This window comes from Leptodactylus fuscus, chromosome 5, assembly GCF_031893055.1.
Source record: "Leptodactylus fuscus isolate aLepFus1 chromosome 5, aLepFus1.hap2, whole genome shotgun sequence".
In the NCBI taxonomy this organism is placed as follows: Eukaryota; Metazoa; Chordata; class Amphibia; order Anura; family Leptodactylidae; genus Leptodactylus; species Leptodactylus fuscus.
In genome coordinates this window covers 132,434,734-132,459,167 of record NC_134269.1, presented here as the reverse complement: position 1 = coordinate 132,459,167, position 24,434 = coordinate 132,434,734, and the positions used below count along the sequence as shown (strand labels likewise).

Sequence of the window (24,434 nt, the reverse complement as noted above, 5' to 3'; positions counted from 1 at the left end):
TTCAAAACAATACTTAGTAGTTTGTAGCTTATTTTCCATTTCAGTATAGACGTTAATTGAAGATCTTGCTATACAAATACAGTAAACCCTGGTTTCACTTAACCGCAATTAGCAGCAGGGGATTATGCAAGGCCTTATATTAATCACCTATCGTTTGGGTAAGTTGCTGGCAAGATCCCCCTGTACTGATCATCAGTTCTCTGAGCAGTGTACAAAGCCAAAAGCAGATGGCTTTGTACACTGTGCAGTGACCGGCCAGTACATTGGCATAGAGGGATGATATTTAAGCAGAGGTTTGGTGTGAGGACCTTTATTGCACCTCAAGCCCTGAACCACTTCGCCCACCATATTAGAGATGAGCGAGTAATATTCGATCGAATATGACTATTCGATCGAATACTCGTATCGGTCGAATACCACGTGGGAAAATTCCATTGAATTCAATGCAAAAACCTCCCCATGCTCCTCGTCCTGCTACTTCCGGAACTTGGAGGATCCAATGTGTCGAACTTTGGTTTCCATGGAAACCAGAACAACATTCCTGTTTTTTCCCATAGACTATAATGGTATTCGATATTCGATCGAATACTACTCGCTCATCTCTACACCACATACTTCAAATTTGAGTGTTGCAGGGATCGGTGGGTTGAGGCAGTGCCATTGTTAAGACCGGCATACTCTTACATTTAGACTGCTATCATTCATTTGGAATGAGCTTTTGACGTTCATTCATACAGACAACTGCTCCCAACACACAAACTGTGAACCTTCTGATGAAACACAATGGAAAATTAGATGAAAGTTCGTCAATGTTAATGAAGTGATAGAAATAGGAAATGACCTAAACTATGTGGATGTGTTAGTAGTAGAAGCTGAGGCCTGTGAGTGCAAATTAGCATGCACATGGGTCACACTGGCATCATGACACTAACTCTTATGTTTATTCACCTCTCCTTGGCCTCTAATTATTGTATTCTGGCATCTGAAGAGAGCGCATGAGTATAATATTAATTAATGCGTGGAAAAAAACCAAAATTTGGGGTTCGGCTGATTCCCAAATTTTTGAAAATTAGTAACCAGAATCAGTTCAATAATCGCTATGTATGTGTATGTACTTTGTTTTTTTCTTTCATTTTTTTAGTGTAGGCGGCCACTCTGGGACCTTATACTGTGTGAAGGAGCCACTATGGGACATTATATTGGGGAGAGGGGCCACTATGGGAAATTGTAATGTGTAGAAGTCAACTTTGAGACATAATGTGTGGGATATTACGGGACATTATTCTATCATGAATTGAGGGGGGACTTGCATTTTGTGAAGCCCTACGTTGTGAAAACATGGAAACACTGTAGTAAAAACCGCTGTATTTACAGTACCTGCAAAGTGGGTGGGATTTGGGCTAATCCTATCCACACATTGCAGAAAAAAAAAATCCACATTGAAAAAGAATTTTCAAAAACTCCTGTGGTTTTGAAAATCATAGCATGACAATTATGCCTGCGGAAACACTACTGGTTTCATAAAGGCATGATAGAGGTTTGCTGCATTTCACTACATGGGGTATTAGCCTTAGTCTGCCCCTAATCACAATACTCAAATTACCCAATGGATTGTCATTCTATATACAAAGGAAAAGATAGATCAAATCCAACACAACAGGTTTTGTTTGTGACCAAATTTAGTTGCTGGTTCCCTGGATTCTGAATGACCATTCAAAATTTTATGTACAAATGATCATTTGCTGCATGTGCAAAATCTGACACCTCATAAATCTTAAATCTATTGTGTATGGCTAGCTGATGTAAGGCCGGGTCACATGTCGCAAAAATGATACATTTTACAGTACCTGCAATGTGGATGGGATTCTGGCAAGTGTTGCAGCAAATCGAAGCATTACAATTATACCTACGGAAACACTGGTGTTTTCCATACATGTATACTGTAATAGAGGCAGAATGTCCATAGAGGAAAACTCAGCAGACTTTAAAAAAAAAACACAGTGGAAAAAACAAAAGGCATTTCTGCTGTCTTTACCGCAGTGTTTTTCCGCTGTGGCTTGCTTCATAGGGCCTTACCTTTCATTCACATCTGTGTTCAGTATTCCGTTCGGGAAGTCCGCATAGGGACCCCCAAACAGAATACCCAACGCATCTGGAAGCGGTGTGCAGTAAAAGTACACGGACCCCATAGACTATAGCGGGGTACGTGTGCTGCCCGCACACTGCCCGCACACTGCCCGCACGAATCATGCGGACAGGAAAGTAGATTGTGAACTACTTTCCTGTCCACATTATCCCTGCAGAGATCTGGCGGGAAGCACATGGACTCGATTATAGTCTGTGGGATCCATGTGCTTCACTGGCACACCGCTTGCAATTGCGCTCTGTATTCCATTCAGGGGGGTCCTCATGCGGGCTCTCCCGGACGGAATACAAACGTAGATGTGAACAAGGCCTTAGCCTTACAAACTCTTTTTGTAGCAAAGTCTTATAGCAAATGCAAATTTAAAAGGAATAGGAAATATAAAGGAAGGACATATACTTCTACTTCGTGCTGTAGCCATGTCTGACTTTAGTGCAAAAAGCTCCTAAAAAAAACCTACCACATAAATATGGTGTGTGAATACAGATTTATGGAGATTTTTTTTCTTTGTTTCATTGCAATCCCAGCAAGTATTGCTGGATATGTGTCATGAGTTAAGAAGGTTTTCAAGACAATGCTATTGTGTCATGTTGTGTCACAAAATGACAAATGATATGTGTCTATATATGGCTCCCAATTGTTTTATGAATTGTACCCAAAGTTTTTCTAGCATATCACAATATTATATTGAATTGTTTCTTTAGTCCTTACATCTGTATACATAACATAAATCTGCAATTTTTGTCTGTATTCTTTCGAGAACATAGTATATTATGAAGTTTACTTGAAAATGTATTAAAACATTGGCACATACTATAGTTAACATTATTGTTCCTTATTTCAGACATTCTGTACATGTCAAAGAAGAGCCAGTGATCGCCGATGATGAGGACTGCCCAATGTCATTGGTTACAACAGCTAACCATAGTCCAGAGTTGGAAGAAGACAGAGAGCTTGAGGAAGAGCCGTTGTCTGAAGATCTGGAATAAAACCAGAGACTTAAAAGACCTCAAATGAAGGGACATAGCACTGACCTTCACAACCACTCCACAACCATGAATATTTGACAGATTTTTACTGTGACTATTTATTACGCATGGATTACGGAGACAGTCCTAGAGGAACTTGTTAAACCAGTCCTTTGGGATTTAATGCAACAAGGAAACTGCTTGTTGTCTTCTTTTTTAAGACAAAAACTGATTTTCTTGAAAAAAAAATCAAAAAACAAAAAAAACTGTTCTTTATATAATGGCTTGCCCATTTAAAATATGGCTCAAAAGGGTTCATGAAATGACTGAATATGAGGATACATGTTCTGTAGAAAGAAAAAGGCCTCATATACTGCCAAAAATAGTGTTAGTTTCATCAATGTGAATCTCAAACCTACAGTAGATCTAATGTTAGAAACAAATCCTGGCCAAGTTCAGCTTGTCGCTATTGTTTTTAATTTGCACAGGAGAAGAATCAAAAGTTAGTAATACCGCTTGTTTAACTGAATCGAAAAGCAAAATCAAACAAGCACATTTCTTTTTGTTTTTGTGTTTTTTTTTCGTTTTTTTTTTTACTTTATGTTGGTACCACCAGCTGTAAATGACATAAATTAGGTATTACAAGCCACAGTAATTAGACTGTTGCAACATCCAAGAACCTTTAGGCTTCCAGTCTGTGCTGTTAGTGTTAAGTTGTAAAGTGCAATCCTAAACTAACATTGTCTGTGCAAGCGCCATAGAAACATTTGCATATCTGCATATATCTTACAACTGTACTCTTTACCTCCTTGTGATAAAGCTTTGTCTACCTGAAAACACAGTCAAAGGCTACAGCTGCAAACCAAAGCCAACTCTAACAATGGCCAATAGCTCAACGACAGAAGCAGCCACTTGCTTTGGTCAGTCTTCTGTAACTTTAATTAGTACAAAGGAACCGTTCCACGAACTACCTGCTGTTTTCTGATGACCTCTGGGATCTTTTTATTTAGCCCTACACAAAGAAACAAATACGGAAAGTTCAATGAAAAATAATGTATTCTTCTGAGGCCAAAAGCCACTCTAAATACTATGAAGATTTCATGTAAGACAAAGGTGAGAACAGTTTCTCCAGTGGAAGATTGATAGAAAGCAACAAAATGTGGATGACCAACCAACCAAAATATATATGTACTTGACAAATGCAGAATGCATATTGTTATATATAAACATTGTGTTTTATTTTTGCTTTTACTTCCCATACAGTCAGTTGTTGTTTTTTTTATTTTCTTTTTTTCTTTTTGTGGTGAATACATGTTGTTAGAATGTCTTGTACTGTATGGTCTTTATCTGTTGTGTACTATTTTTATAGTCTTAAGTTATAATAAAAAAAAAAAATGTAGGAACCAAACGTAAAAGGTCTAGTAAAGCCAAAAAATAATTTCATATTGATTTAAAGTGAGTTAGGTAAGTTTTACACTGAAATCAAAGATATAGCAATCGTAGACCATGGTATTTATTTTCAGTCAAACCAAAGTTACATAGAATTCTGCCTCTGCTTATACGGGATATTAACACTAACAATACACTCCCCTCTGGAAACTCGCGCTGACCACGTTGTTGGAAGGCGAGTTTCCAAATGAAAAAAAATCCAAACCCAAAAATGTTACGATTCTTTGCTCACTATGTTGTAATAACATAGGTGTTTTCTAAAACCTAGAAACTTTACATGTTGCTTTTTATGTGCTGTGCCAAGTCTTGATGATACTTTACCCAAACCAAGGGACCTCATAACCTAATTATGGTTATTGCTTTACAAACACTTTTTGACAGAAGATGGCTGCTAGAGCTTAACATATGTACCGGCTCCATGTGATGGATCTGGTTCTTGCAAACTAAGCTCATCATTTATTCTTTGCTGGAGTCAGCGAGAATTACTTAAAGATATACACAGTCATCTATCACGCCAAATAGAAGGAAACAACAGCTTTCAAAGGGGTTTTCCCACTTACCCAAAAGGCTTTCTGAAAGCTTCTACCTCTGCACAAAACAAAATTAGAAACAAAACAAAGGCAGATAACATTAATTGTCACAGTATCACAGTACCTGCTACTTTCATGGTGTTTGTCTATTGGTCATATCAGCAGAAAGCATCTGACAAACATGTCACATTACTGACAGAACGCCCTTGATCACTATGAGAAATAGGGAAAGACTAACTATGAAAAGGGGGCAAATAGTCTTCATATGTGTGTCCACCTTGGTAGTATAAAAAAAAAAAACTAATGTGATACTTGCACCATCAAGAAAGTGGCCAAAGACGACAATGCTTAAGTATGCATACCTCAGTTACAAAACTTTGAAAGGAAGTCTCAGCCACAGAATGCATATACCTGTAGAGTTTTGCATGGGTTTTGTATAAATACAATTAAAAATAGCTGCTTGCACATATACCAGAAAAACCTCCAAAACTGCAGTTGCTTTGAAATTAGATGTTAGGTTTTTTGGGGTTTTCTGAGATGCTTGGTCTGTATTTTGATAATTGTGCATATTATGTAAAAATGTTGGTGGACCCATAAATGACCAGACTTTTTTCTAAGAAAAATGTTGCTTTAATGCATTTCATTAATTTTTACTCTTATATCATTGCTTGCTAGTAATAGCAAACCTGCTTTCCCGCTCTGCTTTGCGTAGCTGTTGTAAGGCTTTGAACTAATGTATGTATTTATTGCTTGAACTTCTGTGCATACCTTATAAAGCATACTGTCTGACAATTAAAATGGCTCATGTATTCTTGCTTCTATCATATGATGATGATGGAGATCCATTATGTTTTGTATACAGCTAATTTTACCTGTAGCACAAACATCTGTTTATGTATTGGTGGTATTTACCTGTTTATTTATCTTTTTGAGGTTAACTAATTTTTGATACTTTTACATTACTGTGTACTGTGTGTTCATATCTTGAATTCTCTGACGTTAGAAGTCATGGTTGAATTGTAACAGCTGTTATTTGTTCTTGTATTCATGGCTTTCACTGCTGAATAAAATAAAAGGACCAAACCTAGGATTTGAAAGAAAACTGTCTACCTCTAACACCAGGGAGTTATCAGATCTTTATTTTGCATATTTTCGTTATTTAAAACACATTCGCTTAGGGCGCACCTGGTGCCTACAAAAAGTATAGGCCGCCATATTTTGTATGAGATTGCATAGAAACCCATAGGAAGCAAGGCAATGCTCAGAGACTCAGTGACCAGTATTTAAAGTTATATTTGGATCGAAAGGCCAACTACATTGGCTCATTATACAAAATGGCTACCTGTACTATATGTAGGAAATAGGTGCTACTGAGACAGTGAATATATAGATTAAATTCTGTATCGCTGGATTCATTGCATACTTCTTATATTTGAACATCAATTCAATTTTCTTGTGACTGTTACAAGTATTACGCAGAATTACTTCTGAATGACTTTCTTTTGAAAATGAAGACATTTGGGGAAGCAATCATAATCATTTTACACCCACAGCTCCTTAACTCCATTCAGATAATATCTCAGTTGAGGTAATTGGAAGCACAGGTAGAATATATATCTACTGTACCACTGAAAAAAATATTTCAAATATGTTGACATTGGTCACATTCACTTGAAGCTGTTGCAAATGTACTCACGTCCATACATAAAGAGAAACTTGACATGCTAAAGTATGAAAATTACCATTTTTTATTTTATTTTATTTTTTAGTTGTTTTTTTTAAAATAAATCTTGGGTTTCTTGTACCTGTAGTTAATATACAATGTCTTACTCTTTTGGATTGTTGGTATATTTGTTCATATAATTCAGAATCTTTCACCAATGAGATCTGGTTCGGTAAAAGGATGTACATTTTTACTATATGTATAAACAATATTTCTGAACTGTTGGATGTAAACATGTATATGAAACCATTTCATTCATTTGCCTACATTTCTGGAATAAAATAAAATATCTAATTCTTTTGACCCAATTATTATTATTAGATTTATATTTCTTATAGCTCAGCTCCCTATCTGTATGTCTATAGAATTTAACATATGTAAAGTATTCAGTCCAAAAGTATGTGTGCAAAAGATCTTGTAAAGAAGAGAAGTGAGTACAGTCAATGATAGTTTAGCCATTATCAGATGTCATGGTTGAGCAGAAAATGAATAACATTGCATTGCTTGGATTTTATTGTTGGAATAAATGTCCCGTGTTGAGCTACAGCTGTTACTGGGGTAGCTTTTTTTTCACATAGGCTTAAATTATGTTCCTACTATGTTATCTATGAACATGGTTGCCTGGGGCATATTAATTGAAGTAACTGAGCAGGTAGGATAACCAAATCAGACCACCTGCTGGGCATATGTACACCGTTTAAATCAGCTTTCATGAGGCAGAAATCCTATGTAATGGCCACTTACTATTCAATATATATATATATATATATATATATATATATATATATATATATATATAATTCTTTACAATAACAGTCCTGCCTTCAAAGGGACTATCCTCACACATATTTAATAAGGCCAATTTTATAGAAAGTCCATTTATCTATATATTTGCAATTTTTTTAAATCCATCTAACTAAGGCTTTTACACTGAAAGGCTTCAAGTCATTCCGCATTTGCTTTTGCTCCAATTGCTACAGTACAATAAGGGCAAGTTCAGCCGGGGTTTTTTGGTCCGGAACCTGAGGCGGAGGCATCCAGGCTCAATGAATGGGCCCAGTCCAGAGGAGGGTGTGTCTTCAGGGCGAATTGCGAGGTGACTCTGCCTGAAGAATGAGCATCTCGATTCTTTTTTTCTGGAAGCTAGAAGAAACGGCTCCCGGAAAAAATACCTGAGCGGCTCCCATTGATTTCAATGGGAGCCATCTTTTTGGTCAGGATTTTGAGGCGGATACGGCCTCAAAATCCTGACCAAAAAACTCTGTGTGAACTTTCCTTTAGGGTCAGGTTTGTTCCTACTCCACCACTCATAAATGATTTTTCGGCAGCACATGGCCTATTAACATCAGATGTGCTGCTTACAAATGACCATTTCTATTCCCACATAAATGATGCAAGCAGCCTAGAAACAAGCAATTGTTGGCTGATCACTGCCATTTTTACATGAGCCCATAATCGACTGAATAAATATATAAAACAATGGGGTAGATTTATCATCCCTTCTACTCCAGTGTCTGGCATAAAGTGAAATGTGGTGCACATTTGGTACAAAAGCCTTTCTTATGCCTCAACCCCCATCTTTTAACCATAACTGATATAGAAATCTCTTTAGCAGGAGTAGGCAACCTTCGGCTCTCCAGCTGCTGTGAAACTACAACTCCCAACTTACTCCATTCACTTTCATGGGAATTCCAAGAACAGTAGAGCAAGTATGCATGCTGGGAGTTGTAGTTTTACAACAGCTGGTGTGCCGAAGGTTGCCTACCCCTGCTTTATAGTAGTATATAAGGAGAGTAATAGTCAGCAAAACTGTGCAAAAGACAACAGCAACCATGCTTAATGTATAACTTTCTAACATCATGTGCAGCAGGATAGTTCTAACTAGACAGGTCATGTTAGTGTCTAAATTTATAGAAAACTTACGATTTCTGGCTGTAGTAAAATTTGTCTCTCTTCATGCTATAGTAAAACTAAGGTCAGTATAAAGAAATGACTACTACAAATAACATGAAACCCAACTTATGATTTCATTGTTAGTTAGCAGCTCTTTGTATAGGCTGCAAAGGGCAGTGTTAGCTTACATTCACACAAACATGATACAAAATGGGTGTGAAAATGTACATTTTTCACAGCTGTTTTGCACCCGTATTCATTCATAGATTTGATCCTGTTGAGCGATCTGTGAAAAAAGGTAAAAATAGGACATAAGCTGTTTGTCGACTGTGTGTTAAAAATATACTATCAAAAAATTGGTCATGTGAATTGCAACATTCACATGAATCTTAAGGCAGCCTTGTCACATTCATGTAGATTTAGGTTTAGATCATCCCCCAAAACGACAAACTATGACTGTAGAAAGCTGATGTACAACCCCTTCCTACCTTCTATGATATCCACATGGCACCATAAGGACAGGGAGTATCATTGTGCTACAGTCCCTCAAATAATAAGCAAATTGGAAATGGAAACTCTTGGTATACTAATAGCTGGAAACGCCAAGATTTGTAGCATAGTGTTTGCAAGAAAATTAATGTTGATAGCAAAATGTGGTTTACTGGATGTCAAAATTCATACAACAGATTTGATAGTAATATTATGGCAACAAGACATTTTTTTATATTAATCACTAATATAAAATAATAGTGAATGGATTTGAAAAGTGAGCGCTTGTGAGCGTTTTTACCTGTCTACGGCAAAACTGTTTTTTTTTTTTAACCGGACACAAAGTCATGCATGTCCGACTTTGTGTCCGGTAAAAAAAAACTGTTTAGTCAGTTTGAAAACTGACTGCCGAGTTTCCATCTCCTGTCCAGTTTCTCTGTGCAGAAGACGGAAACCTGGCAGGATTGCTTAAAGCACGCATGGCGCAGATGTGGACCTGCCCTAACACCTGAAAAAGAACTTGTTACCTGGTTTGGGGCCCCCAAACTAGCAGCTCTTTCTCACCCACTTTTCTATTACCAGGTTTGATCTTTTCAAAACTGGCAGCGATGAGTCCTGGACTCATCTCTGGCTGTCCAGGCAGTATATTGTATATATTTTGCTGGAGAAATTGCTTTATTGCAGGTGCGATAAAGCTGAGAACATAGACCTTGCTTTATTAACAAAATGCACATGAGCCTGGAACCACCAGACATGAGTCCAGGACGCATTTCCACCAAGTTTAAAGGGGTTGTGAAAGATCACAAATTTGAATGCCGGCAGCAGGGGATGGTTAGGAAGTGAAAATGTTCTGATACTTACTTGCGTCCTCTCTTCTGTTCTTGCACTGGACCAGCCATCACCATGAGAATGGCTGCAATGATAACATCAGGACCACTACAGTCAGTCACCCATCTCAGCTGTATAGTGCAGCCACTCTGTATACTTAAAGAGCAAGGCAAGTAACAACCCCCCAGCATAGGAATGGAGGAGGGAATACAAATAACTATCAGTTCCTTTCTTTTTATTTTCTATCCATCTCTTGGTACCTGCATTTATATTTATGATCCCAAACAATCCATTTAAAATTATCAAACTTCTTAATGGAACAATAGATAGAAATAAGATCATCAGATCTCTTGATCTCCATGATGGAAGGTGCCTGTGCATTGTGTAAGTGGCCTAGTGGTTTTAATGTGAGCTGTGTAATGCTTCATTTCTTCTGTGGTGACGCTATAGGGGAATTGAATACTCAATGCTAGATTTCTCTGTATATAACAGCTAATCCCTGGAAGTTCCAATATCAAGAAAACCTGTTATCAATTCATTTTCAATGGGCCCTTCTAGCTCAAAGTGTTTTGGGGTCCCAACAGTCAGACCTCCACACATTTGTCACCTATCCCCTTTCCTGTAGTTGCTGAGGTGGGTAACCCCTTTAATGATTTGTAAATTAATTGGAAGCCACTAATATTGGCATTAACTGCTCAGCAAGATAAATGTACAACTAATAAACATATATGTACAGCATACAGGTATATATACAGGTATAGTAGCTGTTTTGCATGGTGTTGTTTTAAAGTAAATGTACTCCATATGTGGATATATAGTGTTTAAAAATCATATGTGTATACGTATACATGCATTTCATAGCACTACAGTATAACAATAAAGAGTGGAAAATATACAATGCCACCTTATAGCTAAAGAGCTTTGAGTAGGAGGTAAAATAGCAGTAGTAAAAGGGTTAATCAGGTAACATCTACACTAGCTAAAGGAAGAAGTGCAGATCTAAAATATGAGTCTGATGATATGTAACTGGAAAGTGTGCATTTAATAAAATTGAAGTCATTTACTATCATTTTATGTGCAATAATGCATCACATATTGTTTTCTAACTGCAAGTAAATCGTTGTAAGCTATCAAGCATGTATTACAACATGACATTAGGTGCAACAGCTTATTTAAATGCACATTACAGAGTCATTTTATGTGCTGCTGTACACAACACATTATCTAGTTCACTCAAATAAAGTAGGACATTAGTGATACTTGCATGGAGGTTTAGGTTTCAAATTAATTTACTTCTAGTTTATGAGTCTTGTGTCATATTCAGCTTGTGTAGAATATTAATGCTGCTAAACTTTCAAGAAGCTACCCTTCTAAGACAAAGTTTTTTTTTTGCTTTTGATAAAACACATTATACGTGATACATTTACAGTCAGAGTATGAAGCTTATGTAAAATCTAATATATTAAAACTTGAAGGCATTTAAAAAAAACATTAATGTTAATTTCTACTTTTTAACACTATGTCATTTTAAGTCCCAACTTCTGTGCTGATTTAATTCTTAAAGAGGTAAAGTTAAAGGGGTCTTCTGGGTTCTTGATATTGATGACCTATCCCTAGAATAGGTCCTTGATATCAGTTGAGTTGGGGTCTACCAGCTGCCACCCCCACTGATCAGACGAAACTGCATAGTGAAAAGAGGGGGCAGCAGACTGCTCCATCCACTATGTAGTGCCTGTTTCTTATTACCGCAGCTCAGTTAGACCCCAACCAATTTAATATTAATGACCAATCATCCTAAGGGTAAAAAATATTAATGTAGTTGATAAATACACAAGTGCATCTAGTTCAATCTACAAACCAGGGGTAGGGAACCTCGGCTCTCCAGCTGCTGTGAAACTACAACTCCCAACATGCTCCCTTCACTTCCAAGTATGCATGCTGGGAGTTGTAGTTTTACAACAGCTGGAGAGCCAAGGTTCCCTATCCCTGCTCTAAACCTACAATGTTTTTAGAGAGGAATGCAAAAAGAAGAACCCTACAAGACTGCAATAGTACGAATTTCACCTGATGTGCAGCCCCAACATCCAAAAGATCTGGGATTAATCTAAGTGACGCTCGGGTGGTGGTGGCACTGGCAGACACATTTCCTTTGCTGCTGGTTTTAGTGGCAGCGGCCACATGCGTCATCCCTTAAGGGAATATATTTTTTTAAATTTCTAAATGACAAAGGTGAAAGATCTGCTAGCAGATAATTCGCAGTACTCACATGAATTGGCGTCACCAGCTCATTTGGAAAATGGAATTGGCAATGGCACAAAGTAAGCAAGACCATTCTATTCCTTCTCTTTGTGATCGTCTTTTTAGGCATGCCACATCCTTGGACACAGTTGCCAAATTGCTAACAGCACCATCTTTAAATATGTGGCATTCACTGTACATGTACAGCAGATATTTGCAAGGGGTTAATAAGTAGAGATGAGCGAGTACTGTTCGGATCAGCCGATCCAAACAGCACACTCCATAGAAATGAATGGATGCACCTGGTACTTCCGTTTTGATGGCGGCCGCCCGCTTAACCCCCCACGTGCCGGCTATGTCCATTCATTTCTATGCGAGCGTGCTGTTCAGATCGGATCATTTAATAAGCTTATTTTTTTTCTTTATGTTGATTTTCTCACAGGTATGGTTCACTTCAATCTTCTTTTTGAATTCTGTACCTATTGTCAACCTTATAACTCTCAACCACCAAAAAACACAACTACCCCCCAAACATATGGATCCATCCTTGCTTACATTTCCTGTTGATTATACACAAAAATGAAGTAAAGTAAGACACCATTATAAAATAACCAGAAGGGCAATAATAAAATGGAGAATAGTAAAGGGTGCTAAAAATAACAGTAATGACTTGAAAAGAGAATCTAAAGAAAAAAAAATAACATGCATGTAAAGCCAAAAATGTCCAAGAATGGACACCACAACTGATATTCCTGTACCATAATACAGACAACATCTTTATTTATCACAAAAAAGTAGGTTAACAAATGGAATATAGTAAATAAAATATTCCGCCCGACTGCAGCCTTGTAAGAACTACAAAACTGACATTCGAGGAGAGCTAAAAAATGCAATCCGCAATAAAGAAAGATGTGACACACTTTATAAATATCAACAATAATTTACATGAAATATGAAATAGTATAGAATAAATGTGAAAAGTTGACCTAGCACTGTCCATATGCTATCTATATGGTGTGATATCAAGTAAACAACCAGTTCAGTATAAAACAAAAAAAATAGTGGAAAGTAGCATGAATAATACATAAATAGTGAAAAGAGAAATAGCGCAGAAAAAATATACAGTAAGTACATAGTAAAATGAAACGCAATACAGTACTACACTGTCTACCAATAAGTACTTGGACACCTGTGAATAGAAATAGAAAAAACACATTTATTCATATTGAATAGTAGGTAGAACCCAGCAGATGTGATTCCTTACGGATGGTATTGATCAGCACAATACTCCCGGATGTCTGTTGAAACTCCTGGTGTATGCGAGCCATTGGTTGGGTGCGGTTTCTCTGGCCAGCACCCGTCGTTCTCTATCTCCCAGTTTCGGGGTCTGCCAACTCGGGCACATTCCGACAATCACCGTTCACCTTGCATTTCGTAATCACATAGGTTGCTGTCGATTTTGGGTAATTCAGTTCGTTTGCTATGTCCCTTAAGGATCGGCCATTTCTGTGGTACCCCACAATTACCCCTTTCTTGAAATCAGACAACTCTGCACTTCGTGGCATTTTGCATGCGACTAATGCCAATGAACTAATGCCAATGCTGTTTTCTATTTAACAGTGGAACGCGTGATATACATCACGACCGCAGATATCTTCATTGGCATGGGCATCCAAATACTTATTGGTAGACAATATACAACAACTACCGTATGCACATGCTAAAATATTTGTAACTGTAACAGTCTACTGTTACCACTCCAGGAGTCCTGTGTGAAATCCAAGTGAAATGTATACATATAATAAGATATGTATTTATGTCACAAAATGACCAGTTTTTCAAAACATGTTCTCACAAAACTCTTTAATGCAATGTCTATTGTGGCTAAGGGTGGACACATACTATACACACATGCCACAAATTATGGAAGTGGAGTTGATTTACTAAGTAAGATGCACAAAATAATTTGCCCCATAAAACTGGCACCACATTTATCAAAAAGAGGGTGTAACTTTAGTAGAAATGGTGTAGTTTTACAAAAAGTGGGCATGGCCTTAATTGTGTCATCATGCACAAAAAATGCACTACATTTTGGTGCCGTTTTGTGATGCAAACTAAAACAACTAATTGGATGTGTAAAGTTCAACTGGACAGTCTCATAATGTAGCAGATTTATCAAGCAGCATTAGACACTGTGTTTACATATACGCACCCTGTTCCAGACTCGAATTCTATTCCCTGTTCCAGACTCACATTCTACTAATATATTTTAAGATAAATAACACATTTACATGCTGCTGCACCTAATACTGTATATGATTGCAGCGAAATAAAAGAGAACGGTGGCTCAGTGGTTAGCATTGATGCCTTGCAGCGCTGGAGTCCTAGGTTCAAATCCTGTCAAGGGCAACATCTGCAATGAGTTTGTATGTTCTCCCCGTGTTTGCCTGGGTTTCCTCCGGGTACTCCAGTTTCCTCCCACACACCAAAGACAAACTGATAGGGAATGTAGATTGTGAGCCCTATATGGGACAGTAACTGACAATATCTGTAAAGCGCTGTGGAATATGATGGTGCTATATAAGTAAGCATAATAAATAAACCTTAATATTTATAAAATGTACATTATTGGGCATTGGATGGTCTCTAAAATCTTAAAACGAGTGCCACTACTTATAAGTTATATAGTCTAGGTGCATGTCGTGCCTGGTGTTCTGGTGATGTTACGCAAGCAAAATTAATGTACTATAGATAATATACCTAAATACAAATGTATTGTCTAATTATTAGAGATGAGCGAACACTGTTCGGATCAGCCGATCCGAACAGCACGCACCTATAGAAATGAATGGAAGCACCTGTGACGCTGACTTTGCCGGTGGCCGGCCGGCGTCACAGGTGCTTCCATTCATTTCTATGGGAGCGTGATGTTCGGATCGGCTGATCCGAACAGTGTTCACTCATCTCTACTAATTATTAGAGATGAGCGAGTAGTACTCAATCGAGTAGGTATTCGATCGAATACTACGGTATTCGAAATACTCGTACTCGATTGAGTACCACTCGTTATTCGAATGGAAAAGTTCGATGCAGAACCAGCATTTATTGGTCGAATGCTATACAGTCAGCCAATCAACGCTGGCTCTTCTCCTACCTTTAGAAGTCTTTTCCTTGCAGCTTCCCCGCGGCGTCTTCCGGCTCTGAATTCACTCTGCCAGGCATCAGGCTTGGGCAGAGCCGACTGCGCATGCCCACTTGTAGTGCGGACATGCGCAGTGGGCTCTGCCCAGGCCCGATGCCTGGCAGAGTGAATTCAGAGCCGGAAGACGCACGGAGAAGACTTCTTGGAGGATCCAGCCCGACCCTCACTCGTAGACTTGGTAAGTGTAATTTAATCAAACATTGCCTACCCCTGAAACGAGCATTTTCCCCCCATAGACTATAATGGGGTTTGATATTCGATTTGAGTAGTTGAATATTGAGGGGCTACTCGAAACAAATATCAAATCTCAAACATTTTACTTTTCGCTCATCTCTACTAATTATCATTATGATAGTATGAGTACTACAAAAATGTTGGAAATTCAACATGCTTCCTCCCTGCATAACAATGCCTGTAGATGGATCTACAAAGAAATGGTTTTGTGAATACAAGATCAGTATTATTGACTGGCAGCCGTAATCTTAGTTAAATATTTGTGTTTAGAACGAAAGAAAGAAAAGCTGCAAAGGAAACCATACGTCTAGACCTGCACAAATTATCTCAAGAGAAATTAGTCAAATCTTGTAACAGAAACATGTAAAACAATTGGGAAAACATTATCCCTGAGAGCAAAAAAAAAACAAACCAAAAAACAAAAAAAGGAATGAGAAAAACAAAGCATGTTGTTTTTAATTTCTATGGTTAAAATTTTTTTGAAGGTCTAGGGAAATATAACCCCAGATGAACAACACATGAAAAATCAAGCAGTGTCATTATTTCTTAAAAACTTTTATTTCCTTTAATTTTTTGTATTTGTGTTTTGTTTTATTTTTATTTAAAGAAAACCTTCAATAATTTGGCTGAAGTTGTTTTGCCTCCTTCCCATAGATGCCAGTTGTTTGAATAGCAGCACTGCGGGAACAGGAGCAAGAGTAGATGTCTAGTAGCAGAAGTCTTTGGTCAGTTGTACAGTTAGTATTATAACCCAAGAGTATTTGCGGCTATTGTCTTAGGTTTCCTCATGGCCGATATGGCCTTGAACAAGAATAAGCTTTATACACTCAGAATGATGTCCCTCCTGGGCCCCAAAGAATATAATGCCCCCATGTACCTATACTAAACCTCAGGAGTGAATGGTGACTATTAGAGATGAGCGAGTAGTACTTGATCGAGTAGGTATTCGATCGAATACTACGGTATTCGAAATACTCGTACTCGATCGAGTACTACTAGCTGTTCAAAGTTAAGATTCGATGCAGAACCAGCATTGATTGGCATAATGCTATACATTGCCAATCAGCGCTGGTTCTTTTCTTATCTTTAGAAGTCTTCTCCCTGTGCAGCATCCCGCGTCCTCTTCCGGCTCTGAATTCACTCTGCCAGGCATCGGGCCTGGGCAGAGCCGACTGCGCATGTCTGCTTGTAGTGCGAGCATGCACAATCAGCTCTGCCCAGGCCCAATGCCTAGCAGAGTGAATTCAAGGACGGAAGAGGACACGGGGACGCTGCGCAGGGAGAAGAATCCAGCCCAACCTTCACTTATGGACTTGGTAAGTAGAATTTGATCGAATGTTGCCTACCCCTGAAACGAGCATTTCTCCCCATAGACTATAATGAGGTTCGAAACCCGTTCGAACAGTCGAACAGTGTGCGGCTGTTCGAATCAGATTTCGAACCCCGAACATTTTAGTGTTCGCTCATCTCTAGTGACTATGTATTCATTACTGCTTGGGGCCTTGAACAATAAGCACTTCCTTCACAGTAATGAAAACATTCATTTAGCTATGAAAGGGTTATTCACAGCAACTTGCAGATCCACCTACAGGCGATAGTAAAGGCTGGCCTGAACAGGAGTGTGGATAGGTGAGTAAATTATCACAGCCTTCACATGACTGTGAGTAACGTCTTCAGTTCTGGCATTAACCTCTAATTCAGGAGTTCCTGAATTAGGAGGGCTTACTGGCAGCCAAAGACTGTTAGTAAGTCTTATACAGTACTAGGCCTAGCACATTAGCAATTAGTTCATTATAATTGGGGGGCAGTGTATTTGTACTGGGTATACCACTCATTCAAAGTGATGGAAGTGCCCATTGCACTATGTATCAGAGGTGACACATGGTCATGACTTGACCATGAGTAGCCAAGAGTTCAGAGATTTCATCAGAAGTACAAGGAGTTATTGCAGTAAGAAGGGTTCTTTGTAATGATCATTTGATTGCCTGTAAACAGAGAGTATAGGGGTCCATAGAGCCTTCAAGGTACTCCCTGTGCCAAAAATGGATTGCTAGAGTTCAACTGCCATGAAACTATAGTAATTCCTACCATGTGATGTAATCCAGCCAATGAGCTTTCAAATAGTCAGACCATTCAATGTTCAGAGAAAATGCAAAACTACCAAGTGTCGCCTCTAAGACTCTGCAAACCTCAGTCAGCAAGTTAAATGTTTGAGGCCATGACAGTATAGTTTGAAAATTTGAAAACTGATCAAGTTTAACTTGTTTGGAAGAGTTGCCAGGAGAAAGTCTCTTCTTTCCGAAAAGAACATGATAGCATCACTTAAATCTCAAGTGTACAAACCAGAAGACTTCTGGAACAATGTCCTTTGGATAAAGAGATTAAATGCAAAACAGCATCTGGCAATTAAAATTAGCACAAACATGTCATACCAAATGTCAAGCTAGAGTTAAATGTGAGGCTGTCTACCCAACAGTTAAAGCATGGCAAAACTGGTTTTTGCAATGGCCTAGGCTTCAACCAACTAAAAATGTAGTAGAGGAACTTTAAAAAGGACCTTTCACCATCTGGGGCACATGTGGCTTAATACACTGCTAGAAAGCTTTCCTGTTCTGTGCCCCCAGTGAAGAGCTATCGGTGCCAGTACCGTAGCTCTTCACTGTCAGCAACGTCTATAGCACTGTACTGTGAGAGCGGTGAGGAACGCTCCTCTTCCATCTTGATAGTACTCATCCATAGACGAGTACTGGGGGGGTGTTCCTCACCGCTCAGCGTCATCGCCAGGCGATAAGCAACGACCCCTCTCACAGTACAGCGCTATAGACGATGCTGTGAGGAAGGGTATTCATGACCGCATGTGCCCCAGGTGGTGGAAGGTACTCTTTAAAGGGGCTCTATCAGCAAAATCATGCTGCTAGAGCCCCACATATGCGTGAATAGCCTTTAAAAAGGCTATTCACGCACCGTAAATGTTAAATTAAACTACCCCCCAGTTTTAAAATAATAACCTAAAAAAGAATGTGCTCTACTTACCGAACATGCACGCTGGGCGGGCATTCAGGGTGTGTCTTCATCTTCATCCACGCCTCTTCTTCCTCCAATGTCCTCCGGTCCCGTCCTCCTCCGGCGCTCGCGAACGGACTTTGATAAAAAAAAAAAATGACCTGGGCGCATGTGCAGTAGCATGCGGCTTCTACTACGGCTACTGCGCATGCGCCCAGGTCATTTTTTTTTTTATCAAAGTCCGTTTGCGAGCGCCGGAGGAGGAAGGGATCCCAGGACATCGGAGGAAGAAGAGGCGTGGATGAAGATGAAGACACACCCTGAATGCCCGCCCAGCGTGCACGTTCGGTAAGTAGAGCACATTCTTTTTTAGGTTATTATTTTAAAACTGGGGGGTAGTTTAATTTAACATTTACGGTGCCTGAATAGCCTTTTTAAAGGCTATTCAAGCATATGTGGGGCTCTATCAGCATGATTTTGCTGATAGGGCCCCTTTAAGAAATCTGTGCATAAACAAATACCTACAAACCTCAATAGACTGATGCAATGTTGTAAAGACAAGTGAGTCAAAATTCCTTCAGAATGAAGTGAGAGATTTAAGTTATACAAAAAGCAATTACATAAAGTTATTGCTATTAAAGGGATTGTCTCATCTCAAGGATCCGATCTATACTGCTACTTTATGTAGCGTGAGAGAGTGAAGGGTGTGGTCTGGGAAGACAGGTATGTCCCAGCCAGGCAGCTAAAGGGTGTTTGGTAAAGATTCACACCAGGGGGGTCAGCTGACTAATCAGGCCCTAATAACAGTCTGAGTGTGAAGAGTAGCAGTGTGGCACCGCACTGACAGAACTGATCTCTCCATACCAAACCTACAGAGCAAGTGCCACCCGTTGTTGCTGCCAAGGTGGGAGACTGGTAGCCAGTCTCCTGTATAGTCAGGGAAAAGTGTTCCTATGTTTAAGTCAGTTCTCAGCCGAGAAGGTGTTTGTTTTTGTTATTTGTGCCTTTGCAAAGGCAGTGTATGTGAATAAAGCCTGAACTTATGTGCAACTAAGTGTCTGTGTCCCTGTTTCCTGCACTGCTACAAGCATCTACCTGAGCGAATCCCCACAGTGGACTAAGACTTTTCCTAAATACATTGCTTTATCAAAACTGCTTTGTTTGACCACTATCTTAATTTATTCACTTCACTGTTTACACAGCGTTTCCATAACAACAGGCCTGGTGATGAGCTTATCTCCTCCATCAACAAGTGATGTAGCTCTCTGCTCTCAGGGGGGAGGGGGAGCTGAGTGCTCGGGTCTTGGGAGCAGCTTGTATTTCTGTGTTGTTTATCTCTCTGCACCACACAAGTGACGTAGCTCCCTGCTCTCAGATAGGGGATGGGGAGCTGAGTGGGGGAGCAGCTTGTATTTCTGAGCTCTTTATCTCCGACTCTTAAAGTTATCAGTCAGTTTAATTGAATTTGGCTGATAAGGGCTAAGATAGGGAGTCCATTACTTCTAAATGTAAACACAGACCTAGAGTTCATTGCAAACTGACTCAAATCCAGCTCTGCTACATCAGCTTCATATTGTGCATCTTCCAGTGATACTGTACTAATTTATTTACAACCAATCCCTCATTACTGACTTTAAACATATTGCTATGAAGAGAGATAGCAGAATTTTGCCTGGGAGATAGCAAGTGAAACCCCGCCCATCAATGTAGCAAGAAAACCAGGAAGTGAAGAGAGCACACAGCATGCAGGTTGCTGAACAAGCCAGTTGGTAATACCCCTTTAAAGATGGTTCTACAAGCTACTCAGTGATGCTCAATATGTGCCGAACATCTGATGTGAAAATCTAACACATCTGCAGATTTTTTTCACTTCAAGTTTATGCTCAAATCCTATAACTCTGGCCTTCACCTCACTAAACAAGCCTACATCACCTCTCTCATCTCTTCTCTCTCCAATAACCCTGAACGACTCTTTGACACCTTTCACTCCCTCTTCACGGCAAAGGTATGGGATCCTGTCACAGACCTTAGTGCTCAAGACATGGCCATACACTTTAAAGACAAAATTGACAACATCCATCAGGAAATAACCCAATATCCAAGCAACATCAGTCCCCTTCCCTCCCTTGCTCCTCATTGTGAACTTTCATTATTTGACCCAGTAACAGAAGTCATCTTCCAGCTCCTTTCTTCTTCTCACCCTATTACTTGTACAAGTGATCCTATTCTAACACACATCCTCCGGTCTATGACCCTTGCTGTTACAACTCACCTTACAAAATGTTTTAACCTTTAGCTTCCTTCTGGAATATTTCCCTCCTCCTTCAAACATGCTGTCATAACCCCACTACTGAAAAAACCCTCCTTTGACTCATGCTGTGCTGCTAACTACCGACCTATCTCTAACCTCCCCTTCAGCTCTAAACTCCTGGAACGCTTGATCTATTCCCACCTAATCCACTGATGAGTTGGTATTCAATTGGACCAACAAGTATATTGAATGGAGGCCAAATTAAGTATAGGTTCAGGCTATAGATGGATGCATTCAGCACAGAGACAAGGTGAGTCTGAGCAGAAGCATAGTTTATTGTACAAGGTACAGCTTTTTATACCCACTGAAATGGGCATACATGTTTAATGTGAATAAGCAATTTCAGTTCATATGTATCAAACAACAATTTCCCAAAAAAGTAAATTTCCATCACATGATAGTTGTAGTCATTTTGCCCTGTGACAAATCAAAGTCCCAATAAATAATTATTAGAAATGAGTGAACACTAAAATGTCCGAGGTTCGAAATCCGATTCGAACAGCCGCACACTGTTCGACTGTTCGAACGGATTTCAAACCCTATTATAGTCTATGGGGGGAAATGCTCATTTCAGGGGTATGAAAAATTCGATAAAATTATACTTACCAAGTCCACGAGTGACGGTCGGGCTGGATTCTCCTTGAAGTCTTCTCCCGGCGTAGCGTCCCCGCATCTTCTTCCGGCTGGAATTCACTCTGCCTAGGCATCGGGGCCTAGGCAGAGCCGACTGCGCATGCGCGGTCATGCACGGATATGCGCAGTCGGCTCTGCCCGGCCCAACGCCTGAGCAGAGCCGACTGCGCATGCGTGGGCATGCCCGCGCATGCGCAGTCGGCTCTGCCTAGGCCGGATGCCTAGGCAGAGTGAATTCCAGCCGGAAGACGCCGCGGGGACGCTACACGAAGAAGACTTCTAAAGGTAAGAGAAGAACCAGCGTTGATTGGCAGAATGTATAGCATTCTGCCAATCAACGCTGGTTCTGCATCGAACCTTAAACTTCGAACAGCTAGTAGTGTTCGATCGAGTACGAGTATTTTGAATACCGTAGTATTCAATCGAACACCTACTCAATCGAACACTACTCACTCATCTCTAATTATTATTGATTTTCCATTTGACCCCCTCTGGGTCATATTATATTTATTATTCAAGTTTTATTATCTTGTTATGTTAGTGGATCCCAGGCATGAATATTGATTAAACAAATACTGAAGTCGGGTCAGGATGCCCTGTGTGAAAAGCAGAACTAAGCAAGTTGCAAGCAGAAGTATTACCTGAGAGTAAGTATACATACATACATACATACATACATACATACATACATACATAAATACATGGGAAATATATATATGCACAAATACTTACCTATCACCACTATCTCTCTGCTAACTCTCTTCTGAACCCCTTACAATCAGGTTTTGTGCACTACACTCTACAGAAACTTCCATGAAAAAATTCTCCAACGACCTCTCAATGGCTAAATCTAAAGGGAACTATTCACTACCCTGTTTCCCCGAAAATAAGACAGTGTCTTATATTAAATTATCTTCCAAAATATATGACCTGTCTTATTTTCGGGGGATGTCTTATGGAGCGGCTGGAGCGGGGGACAATCTGCAGTCATGCCGGCACTTCCTTAACGGAGTGCCAGCATGACTGCCGGTTGTAGGTGGTGCAAGAGGTGGTGGTGGTGGGGGGGGAAGTATGCTAGTTACCTTCCCCATCTTCATAGCAGCGCTGGTGCTGCTGTTGATCACGGTGGTGGAAGTGGTTGGCGGGGCTTAGCAGAGATTAGCGAGGCTTCCGGCGGTTGTGCTGGAGAGCCTCACTTAGTGGACATTGCAGCCGGCTGAACGCTGTGCTCCATGTGCACAGGAAAGCTGGCTGCCTCCTCTGCTGTGATACCACTGTTCCGGCTGCTGTGGGATGAGCTGGGAGAGTGGACTCCCCGCAGCATACGATGCTTTCCCAGCTCATCTTACAGCAGCAGGAACAGTGGTATCACAGCAGAGGCAGCAGTCAGCATACCTGTCTACACTGAACATTGTGCACAGTGTTCTGCCGGCTGCAGTGTTTTTGGGGATGTCTTATTTTCGGGGGGTGCCTTATATTAGGCAATTTAACAAAACCTCCCCCCCATGCCTTACTTTTGGGGGATGTCTTATTTTCGGGGAAACATGGTACTTATTCTTCTGGATCTCTCAGCTGCATTTGACATTGTAGACCACCAGCTCCTCCTCACTATGCTCCACTCTATTGGCCTCAGGGACACTGCTTTCTCTTGGTTTTCTTCCTACCTCTCTGACTGCTTATTTAGTGTATAATTCACTGGTGCTATTTCTTCTCTGTCCATTGCGGTTGGGGTTCCTCAAAGCTCGGTCCTGGGCCGCCTCCTCTTCTCTCTGCACACAGCCTCAATTGGACAAACCATGAGTAGATTAGGCTTTCAATACCATCTTTATGCTGGGGATACCCAACTATATACTGCATCCTGGACATCACCCCTGCACTCCTACAGAACACCAGTGACTGTTTCTCTGCTGTCTCTAACATCATGTCTTCTCTTTATTTGAAATAGAATCTTTCAAAAACTGAACTTCTTGTGTTCCCTCCATACACTAATCGACCAAACCCCAATATCTCCATTTCTGTCTGTGGCCTTACTATTACACTGCCCATGCCCACTGCTCACTGTCTGAGGGTTGTATTTGACTCAGATCTCACCTTTACCCCACATACTGTATACAGACACTTTCACGCTCAAAAACATCTCTAGGTAACTAATTTTCCGGGACAGTTGCAGATTGTTTGGTCTCGAGCCCAGAAATCTTCTCAGTGCATTAACTTCAGGGAAACGCAATTTAAACTCTTGATGCATTGGTATCACACACCAGCCCTTCTTCATGCCTTGAATCCTGCACTTCCTATGGGGTGTTGGCACTGTAACACGGGTGTGGGCACTCTGTATCACATTTTCTGGACCTGCCCCCTTATCCTGGGCTTCTGGCAGGCGGTTAGAGCATTAACGGATTCCCTCTTCCTGTAAGGGGTCCCCTTAGATCCCATTATTTACATTCTAAATCTCCCCCCTAGGCACTTTGGTAATAAGACCTCCAGGCTATTCCTTTACCTCTGCACGGCTTCAAAGTTCCTCATTGCTAAGCATTGGAAGAGCCCTAATCCCCCCTCTGGCACAGAACTCCTGGCCCGCATTAAGGATGTATGGAGCCTTGAATTTTTGACTGCCAGCCTTAAGAATACATTGGACACTTTCCACTCCATTTGGTCCCTTTGGAATGCTTACTGCGCTCTGTGTGGCCTGTGACCTAGTATCCCCCCTCTCTTCCCCCCCTTTTTTGTCTCTGTCTGTCTGTCTTCCCCAGTTCTCTTGTCTATTACTGTGCCTCCTTATCCTGACTTTTT

The 24,434-nt window shown here is 40.1% G+C and overlaps 1 protein-coding gene across 12 annotated transcripts in view; it reads left to right on the top strand.

Annotated features, from left to right (window-relative positions):
- FOXP2 (forkhead box P2) overlaps positions 1-7,071 on the top strand; it is a 198,860-nt gene extending 191,789 nt beyond the window's left edge. For all 12 annotated transcript variants that reach the window (XM_075274240.1, XM_075274245.1, XM_075274248.1 and 9 more), the window contains one exon: positions 2,988-7,071. In XM_075274240.1, the coding sequence (XP_075130341.1) occupies positions 2,988-3,132 (145 nt within the window). In that variant the 3' untranslated portion in view covers positions 3,133-7,071. The remainder of the gene's footprint in view (positions 1-2,987) is intronic.
- The last annotated feature ends 17,363 nt before the right edge of the window (positions 7,072-24,434 follow it).